The sequence below is a fragment of the Carlito syrichta genome, unplaced genomic scaffold (genome assembly GCF_000164805.1).
Source record: "Carlito syrichta isolate Samal-C Ts95f unplaced genomic scaffold, Tarsius_syrichta-2.0.1 Scaffold279737, whole genome shotgun sequence".
Taxonomy (NCBI): Eukaryota; Metazoa; Chordata; class Mammalia; order Primates; family Tarsiidae; genus Carlito; species Carlito syrichta.
In genome coordinates, this window is record NW_007223833.1 from 623,129 (window position 1) to 639,164 (window position 16,036).

A 16,036-nucleotide genomic window follows, 5' to 3' on the forward strand; every position below is an offset into this window, starting at 1 on the left:
GCCACTGCAGTCCAGTCTGGGCGACAGAGTGAGACTCCAACTCAAAAAAAAAAAACAAAAAAAACATTTCAGGTAGAAATTTTATTAAAATTATAATTCACTGTGTAAGTGTATGAGTTATGCTTTGATTCCACTATTTTGAAATCCTTTTATCAAGCAGTCTCCAATTTGAACTCTGTGGTTCATTTCCTTTGTTCTCATAGTCTCAAAATGTGTAACAGTGCTCTCTAAGATGATGTGTTTCCTTTTGTAAAGGAACATGAAGCTATCAGAAAGTACCATCAACCAAATGGCTGTGAGGAAGTTAATTCAATAACATACACTCACAATTGACTTGGAACATATTGTACTAATAATTGATTTAGTACGTTAATGAAATAGATTGCCATCTGATGTGTTAAAAGTAATTTATCATAAAGAACATTGATATCATGAGAATATAGAGAAAAATACATGCCAAAACAATCCAAAGGAAGTTAACTGTAGATCTAAAACAGAATTGAATTTTGTTTGTTGCCTGCATTGCCATTTTACTCAAATTTCTATGATACTTTTTTGGAAGGAAAAAAAAACTTTGTAATCAGTAACTATATATATGCCATTTTAAAAATGTTTATAATCTAGGGATGTTTCTTATGTAGTATTTTAAAAACATTGTTCATAATATTCATTTTATCTACACGGACTTAGCAATATATGAAATCTACTCTGCCATAGTCAGTAATTTTTTTAATTAAAAAAGGGGTCCTCAACTTTGACACTATTGACGTTTTGGGCCAGATAATTCTTTGCTCTGAAGTGCTGTCTCTGACTTCTACCTGCTAAATGCCAGTAGAGATACACAATTTTGACAAACAAAAATGTCTCCAGATATTACCCAATGTGTCATGAAGGGAAAAATTGTTCCCCAGTTTTGAACCACTGCACTAAATCAAGGCATAATTCTTGCTATCTGATATTTATTAACTACCATAAATCATAAAAAATAGCTAAGTTCACCAAATAATGTATATTGGACATAGTTCAAGGCTACTTTTAAAAAATGTTTCTTATGATTTTCCCTTCAAAATTGAAATACCCCCACATCCATCCCACTAACAAAAGTCTACCAAAGTTATAAAGCCCATTTCAATCTCCATTCAAGTTGTAAAAATCTCATATCCCCAATACTTTTCCAAAGGGTTATTTGAGCCCATTTCATCTCCTCAGCTAGACTATAAGGCTCTCAAAGGCAGAGAGCTGCACCCAAGTAAACACTGAAATGAGACAAGTTTGAGTTTTAGCCCCAAAACCTAAAACTATGCAATTCTGGACAGCATATTGAACAACTTTAACTAATTTTTTCATCTGTAAAATTAAAGACAGTACATATCCTATAGTGTCACTGAAATGAATAAATGAAGTATAATGTAATATAATAAATTTTGTTTTGTTTAGCATTTTTTATTTAATAAAGACTAATATTGTATACACTATGCCATAATTTCATCTAATCTTCTTTAAAAGGATATGATTATTACCCCATTTAACAGTTGAAGAAACCAAGACATAGAATAGCTAAGTAATTTGCCCAAATTCACATGATTAACAAATAATGGAAGAGAGATTAGAACCCAAGTTAGCCATTCTAGAACCCTGCTCTAACCACTAAGCCATGCTTCCTCTTCGGTATACATTTCAAACTCAATAAAATTATCTATCCAGCATTTATTGATGAGGATGTTAACATAGGAATAAGTGCTGGATTATAGTTCAATATTTAATATTTCTTTACCAAAGTAAAAATCTCAAAGTTTTTTACTTCATTTTGCATCTGAAAATTTGAATTACTCCTATACATCAGTTAAAACTAATTTTGTGTATATATATTATTTCATTAAAATATATTGGAATATCAAATGAGAGATGAGAATGGAAAAGTATTTCAAAAGAGTCAGTAAAATTTACAAAGACCCCAGACTGAACCTCAGCTAAGTTTAATGAATCTGTTCAGTATGTACATTACATAAGATTTACATCTTTAAGAAAAACTTAAAATATTAAGATATGCTAAAAATAACACGATAAATGTTTTCATATAAATGTTTAAATTTTTAGAGAAACAGATTTTTTTTGACATAAAAACTTAAAACTTCACTTTTCCTTGGAAATTTAAGAAATTTTTAATCTGTTTTTACATTTAATTTCATTAGATTTTAATGATACCTATTTAATACAGAAATAGTATATGGTTTTTGTCAAAAAAATGTATTAACATATGCAAATAAGGGTATATATCACTCCATTTTAAAAAGGTTTTCAAAATTAAGTTTTTCTTCACTTGATACTACATAAACATGTTAAAGTATATAAATTAAAAATATAGGCCATCGCCTTGCTAAGCTGTGGTATGGCCACATGCTCTTCGAGCTATGGTCAGGTCATATTTTCTTAAGCTTTGGTCCCCTCCCTTACCTTGTGGAGGTGAATCTCCTCTTTCTCTCTCTCTCTCCAATTTACTTTCTAGGATAAATAAACTATGTTTTTTTATCCTAGAAAGTAAATATATATATATATATATATATATATATATATATATATGAGAGGCTGGGCTGGTGGCTCTCAATTGTAACCCCAACACTTTGTGGAAGGTCAAGGCAGGAGGATAGCTTGAGTCCAGGAGATCAAGACCAGCCTATGCAACATACTGAGACCTTGACTCTACACAAAAAAAAAAGAAAAGAAAAGAAAATTAGCTCAGTGTGCTGGCACATGCCTGTAGTCCCAGTTACTTGGGAGGCTGAGGTGGGAGGGTAACCTGAGCCTGTGTGAACTGTGATTGTACCACTGTATTCAGCCTGGGCAACAGAGTGATATGACAACTCAAAAAAAATTATTAACAAATATAAAGTAGTTTGAAATGAAGATGTTCATGTATGAGACATATGTGATAAAGAACTAAATGAGCAAAATCCTTCACTGACCATCTTGAAAAATAAATACAGAACATGTGGATTATGTTTCTATTAGTATTGGTAGTATATTTTTCATTTTGCTAGGATTCTACTTTTATTATATCACAGAAACATTGATGCCAAATAAACTACAGAAATATAATTTTGTTTATTCTATCAAATACATGAGGTAAAAATGCACATAAAGATCAATTTATTTTCTTGATATATCACAAAACATTCACTGTATGATTCACAGCAACATTCACATATTATTCACTGGATTCATCAAACCAAAAATACATGAATACATACAAACCAAAAAAATCTAATAAAATTTAGAGAGGACCAGATTAACTGTACTCATAAAAACATTTGACAACTTTATAAACTACCTGACATTCTAAGTAAATAAAGGAACAGTAGTGCCTTCCTAACACGTTATATTTCCCCACTACATAGAAAATATGAGATAAGAGATGTAAGAGAGACGTGTGTTATGCAACACTTTACTCATCTTGAAATTATCTTCCACGAAAAGACCATTAGGAAATAATTTCATTACACACAGAATTTTTTAAGTATTGGTTGGATACTCAAAAACATTCCAAAACCATTAATAAACTCAAACGCATGCTCAGTAATAACCTAAAGGCTAATACTAAGCAAATGTTTAAATCAGAAGATGTATTCTTTAGAATAACAAGTAGCTATAGACAAACAGCAATGCCATTTATAAAAATAAGACTTGAAACTCCATAATTAATCAAAGAAAATATTAACTAAATATATCCAAAGGTGCTGTAAAATTTCCTGTGCATTAAACCTCAAAAAAATTATAATTCACTGTGGCTAGAAACAACAGAGGCATTTAAAATCTATTTTAAAAAATAAAGTATAACATTATTTTCCAAATTCCTTCTCTTAGGGAGGCGAAAAAAGGAAGCAATATCCAAGAGCAAAGTAAGAATTACACATTTTCATTCTATTCATTGACGCAGTACTTTCTGAGATCTTACTACTATGCCAGATTCAGAGGTAAGCTTATTTTTTTTTAAAGTAAGTCACAGATCCCAGTCTTACAAGCACATGATTATACTCTAATGTGACAAGTGTTAAACAGAAGTCTGGACAGCTGCTGAGGGAACACAGGAGTGAACTGTGCCCAAGAGTTTTCAAAAAAGGCTTAACCATGGAGGTACCATTCCTCTCAAGCTGAAAAAGAAGGATCCAATTATGCGCTCAACACAGAAATTTAGAATGCAAATGTCTTGTGGTCAATATGAAAAGTTGAAAATTATTCCATTGCACAGACTAAGCAAAAGAATATTTTTTAGCTCATACAAAGATAGTATTTAAGAATTATGTGTCTTTTTCTTTTGATGTTTGAAATAACATTAGCAGAAATAGGTAATGTTTATTGAGCACTTATTATACATTTGGAAAATAGGTACTTCACATATGTCAACTCACTGAATTCTCACATCATCTCCAAGATGGAGAAAGGTAGAAAGGGGATAAGTCATCTGCCCAATGACAGAGGGCTAATGAATTGTCTTTATCTAGGAACCATGCTCTTGCACCAATATGCCCTGCCTACCTGGTGCTTCTGACCACCAAGGAACTCAACAGTGGCTACCAAACAGGGACACTTTATTTTCATATTAATTTCTATATTTTCTTGCTGCTAAAGAAGACTCTAAAAGATAATAGATAACATTTCTTTACACACATACTCAACACTCTCATCCCAACATATACAAATAGGAAGATTGAGTTGTAAGCTCTTTTTACCAAGGAATTATTAACTCTTTGTGTTGAGAGTTGAATCCTTTGAAGAGGATTAAGCAGGTAATCCTAGAGGTGAAAGGATTGAGACTGCTGATTTGGTAAGATAAAACTGAAGAAAAGAGGGCTATTTTTTCTAAAACTCTTATGGGTTTGGGTTTTCTTGTGTTTCTAGAAGTATCAGAAATTCAAATGTTTTTGGAGGAAGAAAAATCAATTCTACAATCACCTCTTGAAATTGTGGCAGGATGCGGCAAATGCTCAAATATATTTCTTGTATGATTGAGTGAATAAACACAGAAACATGTAGCTGCTTCAGGATCAGCAGTTGGCCTCATGGCAATCACTAGCCCAGGGCAGGAAAGGAGTTGATAGCAGTTCAAGGTATTTCCTTTTGAAAGGCAAGTTGCAACTTTAAAGACCCGCCCAGCACCAGGCATGTTTTGTTTAAGAAAGGCCAAACTGCCAGAGACTGGCTATTTCATGGAAATGGAAAAGAATCTTATCTAAAACCCCCCTACTGAAGTTGACGGGTTTACAATCCTTCAGTTCCTGGAAACCATTTGTTCTTTAAAAAATCTGATTTTGCTGAGTAAAACCTTGTAAGATTCCAAAGGAAGTATGTAATCACTCAACACGACCCCCCTCCCTTACCTAAACAAGGGTATAAGGCCCTACGTCTCCTGTTCTGGGGTGCTCGAGCTTGATTTGGATGCATGAAATTCTCGGGCCCGCTATTCTAGTCAGCGTAATAAAGTGCCACTTCCTATAATAGTCTCGGTGTCACAATCTCTCTATTTTTCCTGCTACAAAATGTCTTGATTTTTGTGCAGTTTTAACTGTATCTAGTTTAGTTCTGTGTAGAGAATGTCTCTATAGTTTTAAGTGTATTATGTGCTGATAATTTTGTATTTTCTTTGGGGGTGGAAAAGGAAAACAATTCAAGATGAGAAAATTATCCTCAGACACATTTTTATAAATTTTATTTAAAAATCTTGTTTAAAAAAAAAGAAAGAAACTCATGCTTATTGTGCACTGTACATGGCATGGTGACTATAGGATGGCCATAGAGTCTGAACTGTAAATATCATGAACTGGAGAATAGTAGTAAGGTTTCTGGTGTGCTGTGTGATTGCTAGGAAGACTGCTCTAAGAGGCATTTTGGCACTGGTCAAAAGTGTTTTCATGACAAATCCATGAAAACAACATTTCATAGAAGGTTGAATGCCAATGATGGAAAGATTATGCAGGCCCTAAATACTAGGCAGCTCTACATAACTGGAATTCCTGTAGGAGCTTGGAGAAGGAGAGATCACCCACAGTTGCCCCCACTCTCATCTCCTCTCAAGAGTAGGGACTCAGAATCAAAATTAACATGATTTAGAAAAATCATGTAAGGTGAGATGTCATAGCCCTGAGAATGAATACAGAGAATATTCACACCACCACGCTGTAATGTATTAACAATTAGGGTAATTGTTCCACAGGACTGCAGACACAAAAAGCAACATAACATGATTCTAAAAGAATTAAGCCCCTGCACATATTTAGTACTCAACATCTACTTACACACAGTCAAAATCAATTTGTAAAGAAAATTTCATAATTATTTCATAAATGCTCAGTATGCATCTATAAGGCCCACACTGGAAATGTTGCTGATTCATCCTAGATGACACGTTGCCACCAAAAGGAGAAGTGAAGGCACAATGTGTTTCTTCTTTCCTCAAGGCCATATGGCAGCACAATCCCAAATTCTTCACGAATTCCACCACAAGGCATATGGTCTAACGCATTTTACAAAGTTATTTTTGACTCACTCTGGTTTTATACTTATAGTCTCTGGCAATTTGTGAAAGGTGAAAATTTATACTTGAAAGGCACGGGAAACAGCCAGAAGGATGTCTCCCGAGATGGTGCCAACACTAGGGAACCTAACAAAGACAACAAAGGCCATAAATTCCTGCCTCTCCTATGCGTGCGAAACTTAAACTCATGTACAAACATTATCTCCCTATAGGAATACTACCTCATAGCTCCCTCCAATAAAGACCCTAAGATGGCTCTGGCTGGCACGGCCAGGCTCAGAGAGCACAGGCCACCCCCTCCCAAAACCGATAAATACAGACCTCTCTCTTGCCCTCTCTCTCTCACTCCCTTTTTCCACCAGGCGGTTACAGACCTCCTTCCCTCTCCCTGTAGCCGCTGCTCTAATAAATCTCTTGGCCTCAAAGGGTACCGAGTCTCACTGGCGCCATCGTCCTTCAATACTTCGTTTTTGGAATTTCCTGCAGTAGAAACACGTGACACCATAGGTGTGCTACATCTCCACAAAAGCTCTTTGCAGGAGAGAATGAAATAATATTTGACAATATTGCAGGGGTTAAAAGCAGAGTTCCTGGAGTTACGCTGCCTGAGCTTTTGGATATGTTCCAATGTCACACAATCATAAATTAAGTTGAGGGAGACTTAAACTAAATTAAAATATTTATGGAAGAGGTCTTTATATATATATGAGGAAAAAAGTATGTTTGTGAATGCGTATGTGTATAGTATATTCCATACATCAATCTCTTGACTTCAAGTGAGCACTGTGATCTCTGAAACAATAAAAATACATGTTCTTTTTTTTTATTGTTTACAATCTGGTATGTTCATGATTCTAACATAAAAGAATTCCAGAATTTAAAAATGTAGTTTTGGTATTAAGGTACTTGAGTTTTTGTCTATCATTCTCAATGAAAATGTAATGAATCATGTAATGAAGCATCTTTTATAGGAATTAAGTAATAAGCAGTATTAAGTTGTGTATGATTATTTCATTTAAAAAATGAAAAAGCAGCAAAAAACCAAAACCTTAGAATCTTTGTTCCACTACAGAATATTTAAAGTTTTTTTTTTCTTTTTTCTTTTTTTTGGAGTTGGAGTCTCACTCTGTCATCCAAACTGAAGCGGAGTGGCATGCTCATGGCCACCACAGCTTCACCCTCCTGGGCTCTAGCAATCCTTCCAAGGATTCCAATCTCAGCCTTCCAAGTAACTGGAACTACAGGTGCACGCCACCACACCCAGTTTATTTTTCATAATTTATTGTAGAGACAAGGTCTTGTCAAGTTGCCTGGACTGGTTTCAAACTCCAACTCAGGCAATCCTCTCACCTCTGCCTCCCAAAGTGCTGGAATTACAGGCGGGAGCCACTGTTCTCCGCCAGAATATTTAAGTCTTTGTTCTGCTCATAAATCCTGTAGATTTCAGAATAAGCAAACATAAAATAAAAGGAATAACCTGCTTAGACTCTAAATGTGGTTTATGCAAGAAGCACATGATTATATCATTAGATGCAGAAAAAGCTTTTGATAAAATCCAGCATCCTTTCTTGATAAAAGCTGAAAAAGAAGGAACATACCTCAAAATAGTAAGTGCCATCTATGATAAACCCACAGCTAATATATTGCTAACTGGACATAAACTGGAAACATTACCCCTAAAAACTGGAACAAAACAAGGCTGCCACTCTCACCCCTCCTGTTCAACATTGTGTTGGAAGTCTTTGCTCAGGCAACTAGACAAGAGAAGGAAATCCAAGGTACCTAAATAGGAAAAGAGTAAGTAAAGTTATCCCTCTTTGCTGATGACATGAACCTATACCTTGAAAATCCAAGAGAATCTGTCAAAAAACCGCTTGCACTGATAAAGGACTTTGGCAAAGTCTCAGGGTAAAAAATAGATGTGCAAAAGACAGTTGCATTCCTGTACACCAACAACAAGCAGGCAGAGAGCCAAATTAAAAGCACAATCCCAGCCGGGCTCGGTGGCTCAGCCTGTAATCCCGCGCCTTTGGGAGGCTGAAGTGAGAGGATTGCCTGAGCCCGCGGGTTCGAGACCCGCCTGGGCAGCGAGACCTCATCTCTACAATAAATCAAAAAATCAGCCGGGCGTGGTAGCGCACGCCTGTAATTCCGGCTACTCGGAAGGCTGAGGCGGAAGGATCGCCGGAGCCCAGCAGGTCGAGGCTGCGGTGGCCGGGAGCGGCCACTGCACTCCAGTCTGGGTGACAGAGTGAGACTCCAACTCAAAAAAAAAAAAAAAGAAGTGGGCAAAAGACATGAATATACACTTCTCAAAAGAAGACATATGGGCAGCCAACAGACACATGAAAAGGTGCTCAGCCTCACTCATCATCAGAGAAATGCAAATCAAAACCACATTGAGATACCACCTAACCCCAATAAGGATGGCCATCATTAATAAAACAAACAACAATAGATGCTGGTAAGGATGTGGAGAAAAAGGAACACTTCTACACTGCTGGTGAGAATGCAAACTAGTACAACCTTTTGGAAGACAGTGTGGCAGTATCTGAAAGAACTAGAAACTGACCTTCCATATGACCCAGCAATTCCCCTGTTGGGAATATACCCAGAGGAACTCAAATCATTCTACAGAAAAGATACCTGCACACCTATGTTTGCTGCAGCTCTATTCATAATAGCAAAATCATGGAACCAACCATGTTGCCCGCTGAAGCTGGACTGGATGAAAAAAAATATGATACATATTCACAATGGCATATTATGCAACCATAAAGAAGGACAAACATGGATTTTGCAGCAACTTGGATTGATTTAGAGTCGATCACACTCAGTGATCTATCACAGAAGCAAAGAACAGAGTACCATATGTTCTCACTTATAAGCAGGCCTTACTATAAGAAACCGATTGGCAGTAGTGGGAAACTGTCAGGGGAGGGGCGTGGGATTGGCAGTTGAGGGAAACTTCTAGGGGAGAAAGGGGCATACCTCATCAACAAGGATACCTGCTTAATCAACGGTTGTATACCTAGCCCTGAATTGTACCCCACATCTTTATAATAAAAAATAAATAAATAAATAATAAATTAAATTAAATTAAATTAAATAAATAAAATGTGGTTTACAGATCAGCAGTTTCTGCATCACTTGTGTGTTAGAAATTCAGACTCTACTTCCCAAACCCACTGAATCAGAATCTACATTTTTGAGCATGATCCCTCAGTGATTTACATATTCATTAAAGTTTAAGGAGCACCATTTTGGGAAGATTAAGTCCAGCCTCAGACCTGCAAATGGCACCATCATTAAATATTTGTAAATTGATCTAGACCTTGCTATGAGTTTACCTGAAATAAAACATTGTTTATCTACGGACACAATTTGAAAAATAAAAGCTTGAAATTTTTAAGAAAATCTGAAGATTATATTTTAAGATATTAATCAATACAATCTTATACATTGTCTTAAATACAATGATTTCATAATTCTCCCCCCAAAATATCTTTTTGCTTTAAGTTAAACGTGGACATTAAGTTCTATTGTCTCCTTAATATTTAAGGGAAGTTAGATCCGCTTGCAATCCTACAACTGTCCTGAGACGTAATAATGTTTATGATGCTGATTCTGAAAGAAAAATAGTTGTGTCTAAGAAAGAGACCAGGCAAGAAAAGAATCTTCAGTACATATCCATAGTTAGGATATTTCTAAAATCTAATCTTTGTATGGTATTTTATCATATGCAAAACACTATGGCATTTATTATCTTATTTTATTTTAGGAATGAAACATGGCTTTATGTATTTCTGAATTCTGAGACTAGCCCCCATTATCACACATGATCTGTGTTTGCTTCCATACTTTTTTTTTGAGACAGGGTTTCACTATGTCACTCAGACTAGAGTGTAGTGGTACGATGAAAAAAGCAGAAATTCTGTGAGGTAACTATAGCATTTGTGTCAGTTATTTCATTTGGCTATGAAATGAGGTTTGTGGCCAGGGTTTTGCGTTCCATTTCATATAGCCATGAAGACAACTCTATCACCTACTAAAATTTTACTGTCGCTGTGGTCATTCTGCAAACAGGTGTCTCTCTGCTAGAAGTAGAAAGGGACAAGAAAAAATATAGAATCGAACACACATCCACCCAATATTTAGCATCTGACATGACACTGACATACTGCTTGTTACCTGTCACCCACACTAAAACTTCCTGTAGCTTTAAAAATAAGAGTTGTATTAATCTTGCAAACTAACACCAACTACCTATTTTAAAAATAAAAATAGAGTAATAATTTTGAGCCACATGAAAATGTGAACTTTACACAGCCTCTTCATATGAACTGTTAGCATAAGAATGCAGTAAGGAGTCAGCAGTGGAACATAGGATAAAAAAATAAATATTTTAGTCATGCTGAGATTAGCAACCATATCTGGGAAGGGGCTGGCAGCTATCTTGTTTTTGGCTAGCTAATGCTCCCAAGACGAAACAAGGAAATGAGTGCGATATTATAAATTAAAATATCAGCTCTGACCCCTCAAAAGACAGTTAATGGAGTATTGCTGATTTTATTTTGAAGTTTTAGCAATTCAGAAGGATATTTCTAAATGTAACTAGTTAGGATAGAGAGGTTTATCAAAGGACAAAATAAAAAATAGATATAATCTTAGAATTATCTTTTTAAAAGGCAGATATAGATACTTTGCCAGGAATTAGGTATTTGGTTTTTGATTTATGTGGCATCCTTGAAGAAGTCACCAAAAACACAGGCAGAGCAGAACAACCCAATAATAATCTGCCATTCTTCTTTATCAACATGTAGAACTTTCTGGAAATTTACCTTTTTAAGTGAATGCAGACACTATAAACAACAGAAGAGCCAACTTGCTGGATAATTTGTATACCTCAAGCTCACCAAGCAACAGCATCAAAATTTCTCACAGAAAACTAATGGATAATACTTCCACATTTTATCACTATAACCTTTTACACCTTCTCAAAAATAAAGGATTTGGTACTGTATATCATCCCTTCATTTATTATTAAATTATTAAATTTATTTCTCTAAAGCTCTCTTATTCGTTCTTTCTATATCTTCCTGACTTCTTACAAACTCTGTAAGGTATGCTATAAAGGGTTGGCAATTCCTCCTTCTTCCCCTAGAAAATATTATGTAATAATTTTTAAAAATGTAATTACAAAAGCTAAATAAAATTTTCAACAGAATGCCTACAACAATCACTGTCCAGTGACTATTCCTTCCATGAGTTCTTCACTGTTTAAAGGGAGCTTCTGAAACCAAGAGTCTAACCTGTGCTGCATATACTGTGGGATCAAAAATCTACCTGTACCCTGTTTTATGAGATGAATTACTACCTCATGTTTGTTTTTTAGTAGCATTATCAAAGTCAACTCAAAAAGGTTTAAAGTGCAGCTGCATCATTACTCTCTTCCTTGTTCTTATTATAATAAATGGTCACTGCTAAAGTATCTGATGCCTATGGGGAAAGTTGTTAGGAAATCAGATCCACACCAGTTGAAAGAGACTGAAATGTATTGAGCTTGAATTCCTGTTAGACTCAGCTTAAGCATAGTGATACTCACTGTCTCTACACAACAGAACTCTGAAATGATAGAAAAGGCTTGCTCAGGCTGCTTTGACTAAGAGACAATAACTACTTTTAAAAGTCAAATTAGCTCTGTCTTTTGCATGCCTGGCAAATTACTAACATAGTATTTAGCTGAATTAAGAATGGCTTCTCTCCGGGCTCGGTGGCTCAGCCTGTAATCCCATGCCTTTGGGAGAGGTGAATGGATATCCTGAGCCCACGGGTTCGAGACCTGCCTGGGCAGCGAGACCTCATCTCTACAATAAATCAAAAAATCAGCTGGGCGTGGTAGCGCATGCCTGTAATTCTGGCTACTTGGAAGGCTGAGGTGGAAGGATCGCCATAGCCCAGCAGGTTGAGGCTGTGGTGGCCGGGAGCGGCCACTGCACTCCAGTCTGGGCGACAGAGTGAGACTCCAACTCAAAAAAAAATAAAAATAAAAAAAAAGAATGGCTTCTTAGGCCAGGCGCAGTGGCTCACACCTATAATCCCAGCACTTTGGGAGGCTAAGGCAAGAGGATTGCCTGAGCCCAAGGATTCGAGACCAGCCTGAGACACTTGGCAAGATCTTTTCTCTACGACAAATGAAAAGAAAAAAACAAAAAGCTAGCCAGGTGTAGTAGCATATGCCTGTGGTTTCGGCTACTTGGAATACTTGGAAAGCTGAGGTGGAAAAGTTACCTGAGCTCAACAGGTTGAGGCTGCAGTGGTTTTGAATGTGCCACTGCCTTCCAGCCTGGGCAAAAAAGTGAGACTCCGACTCAAAAAAAAAAAAAGTCTTTTCCAACTATCAGTACAACCTCTACCTCTTCAATTGTAAGGCTTGTGCCTTTTCTTAAGGGTATGGTGGGTATCAGTTTTTAAATATGGCTTCTAATGAGGCTTCTGTTTCACAGGAGTCTATCTTCCAGTAAATTATCATTTAAAATGATGAAAGTGAAAATAACTAGAAAAAGAAAAATAACTTAAGAAAAACACTGGTCAAGGAATGATTAGCCGGGTTAGACTGAATACTGAGAAAATTTAGAATGTAAAACTCTGATCTAGAGGTTTTAAAGAAATTACCATTGCTCTCCTCACCTCTCCTGAAAACCACTTATGAAAACAATTCACGAAAACCACTGCTTGTCCAAAACTCTTGCCATTAGAGTTTACCTCCCAATCCTCTCCTTGTTTCTGACATTTACCAACATCCTGGTCCCTCCTCTTCATTCACTGAAGGCATAAGTACGGACCTCACATTCTTTCTTTCCTTAGTATTTAATGTTTCCCTCCCTATTGGCCTTTTAATTGTCATTAATAAGCTTAAGTCTCTCCTGCTCTTTGAAAACAAAAAAACAAAAACTATTTCCAACATTCTTCTTCAATATATTTCATATACTATGATCAGAATATTTTTAAGAAAAAAAATCCAATCCTGTCATTACTTCTAAATGCCATCCAGTTCTTCTTATTGCATTTAGAATAAAATCTCAATCCTAGTCCTTGCTTTACTAGTGTTTGTCATCCTAGTCCCATCTACCCTCCCGCCCTCGACCTCTGCTGTCTATTCTTTAGTAACTTCAGGCCTGTTCAAGCATTCAGCTTTTCTTTTGCCTTTATGCATGCTGTTTTCTCTGCCTGGGACTCCTTGCTTTCATTGCCAAGATATTTTCCTTTCAAATACCTACCAGTATAAGTGTCAACTTGGAAGGGAATCCTGCCTTGTTTCTCAAAGTGATAAATTAAAGTCTCTGTGTTTTTTTGTTTTGTTTTGTTTTGTTTTGTTTTTTTCAAAATCTGTTCTGAGTGGCCGAGTGTTGTGGCTCACTCCTATAATGCCACCACTTCGGGAAGCCAGCACAGAAGGATTGCTTGAGATAAGGAGTTCGAGAACAGCCTAGACAACATATAAGACTTTGTATCTGCAAAAAAATTTAAAAATTACCCAGGTGGTGTGGCGCCTGCCTGTAGTCCCCACTACTCAGAAGGCTAAGGTGGAAGGATTGCCTGAGCCCAGGAGGTTGAGGCTGTGGTGAGCCCTGATTGCACTCCAATCTGGGTGGCAGAGTGAGACTCTGACACAAAAAAACCTTTTAAAATAAACAAATAAATAATGCTGTTCTGAGGGCTAAATCTCCTATTCCTATATTTTGGCAATAGGCTAAACGTTTACCAAATCCATCATAGTAATACTTCTTTGTGACCATATTATTTGTATTTGCACTTGCATGAATGCCAACCATCTGAATGGTGAGACTCACCAGGAAAATTGCTTTTAAAAGCAGGGGAAGGATATTAATTCAGCATCAGCCTCAGGCTATGAATCACATCATTTCAAGATGCCTACATCAGTTTCAACAGCTATTTTATATATAATAAGCACATTCAAAGGCATAACAACTAGAGAAAGTGCATTTTTAATCCTATATGCATAATACCTCACAGAGGCAGCTTGTTTAAAGTCTTGACTCAGCACTCTTTTCCTAGTTGAATTAAACAAAATTTCTTTGAATTCTAAGGATGTGTACATCACAAGACAGTCATTTTGTCTGACTCCAAGAGCTCTCAGCTGATGTAAAGCCAAGGTAAATGCCATTCTAAAAGACAACGGAATCAGAGAACTGTTCAAAATGTTATCATTCAAAGAGCTAGACAAAGATAACTACATATGAAGAAGGCAAAGCACCTGGCTTGTCAAGGAATTCAATCAGCGGAAGGGTGAATTATAATTATGTATGTTCAGCAGCAAATAAGGGCACTTACGCATATCACCAAAGGCTCCCTTTGTCACTTTTGTGGCTCGTAACACCACTACAGTAAATTTGTGGGAATACTGGTGTTCCACCTAGAAATAAAATGACAGTAAATTTAAAATGAACTTCCAATATAAAATGAAAGTATATTTAAAACAAGCTTCCAATATAGAATCTCATTGTTTCATTGAGGCTAATTTAAAATATTCTACCTAAAATAAGTAACATGCATACCAGAAACATTCTTTGATCCTAACGCTGTTCCTTTTTTGATCCTCCTCTCTTCCTCCACAGAATCATTGAGAAGTTTAGATTATGTTTCAAAATGTCACTACAGCTTGACATTAACATTTCTTTGCTGGCAAGTTTACCCAGCACTTGGGGGAAAATGTAAATCAGGACTGCAAACATTCTAGAGGCACAATCAGGCTTTGTACTGGGTAACTAGGAAGCCCTGGCTTATAAAGGTGAACTCGGAGCAACACGTTTTGAGTTTGTTTGTTTTGGGTGTTGCTGTTCAATGAATGAGTCAATCAAAAGTCTTTTTCTGCATGACATTTCCTGGACAATTTTCAAAACCCTTTGGACCCGAGGTAATAATCAGCAAATTCATTACATTAGTTCTAATGCATTTTTTATAAATCATATGCAACTATATTAAAAGTTTCTATTAGCCTAATAGTTTACATGCACACAATAAACATTAACAGTAGAGGACTTTATTAAACGCTTTATTAAACAAATAAATCAGTTATCAAGTGATCTTACTCACTAAAACAGAATGAGGAAGGAAGAATTCACACAGCTCTTGGAGTAACTGAAAATATTACAAGGTCTTTATCTAAAACTCAGGTATTTTTTGTTTTAATCTTAGGAGAGAACACCTCAATTTTAATAGGCTTGCTTAACTTGTTAAAAAGCTCATAATTAATGTAAATAAAAAGATTAAGATACTGGTAACACTGAAAAGTGCATAATGACAGTTTAAAAGTTAGAAGGCAAAAAAAAATTGTCAAAGGTATAGATAGATTCATAAGAACCAGCAATAGTGTGATACAAAGGCAAAAATTAGATAGCACACAACAGTTACTTTAGAAATCTCTCTATCAATAGTGCAATTAATATTCAGATTTATAATAATGCATCAAAGAAGAGGTAAAGT

The 16,036-nt window shown here is 36.0% G+C and overlaps 1 protein-coding gene across 1 annotated transcript in view; it reads right to left on the minus strand.

Moving 5' to 3' along the window:
- PLA2G4A (phospholipase A2 group IVA) overlaps positions 1-16,036 on the minus strand; it is a 123,869-nt gene that overhangs the window by 89,746 nt on the left and 18,087 nt on the right. The window contains exon 2 of the mRNA XM_008052537.1: positions 14,885-14,966. Coding sequence (XP_008050728.1) covers positions 14,885-14,966 — 82 coding nt within the window. The remainder of the gene's footprint in view (positions 1-14,884; positions 14,967-16,036) is intronic.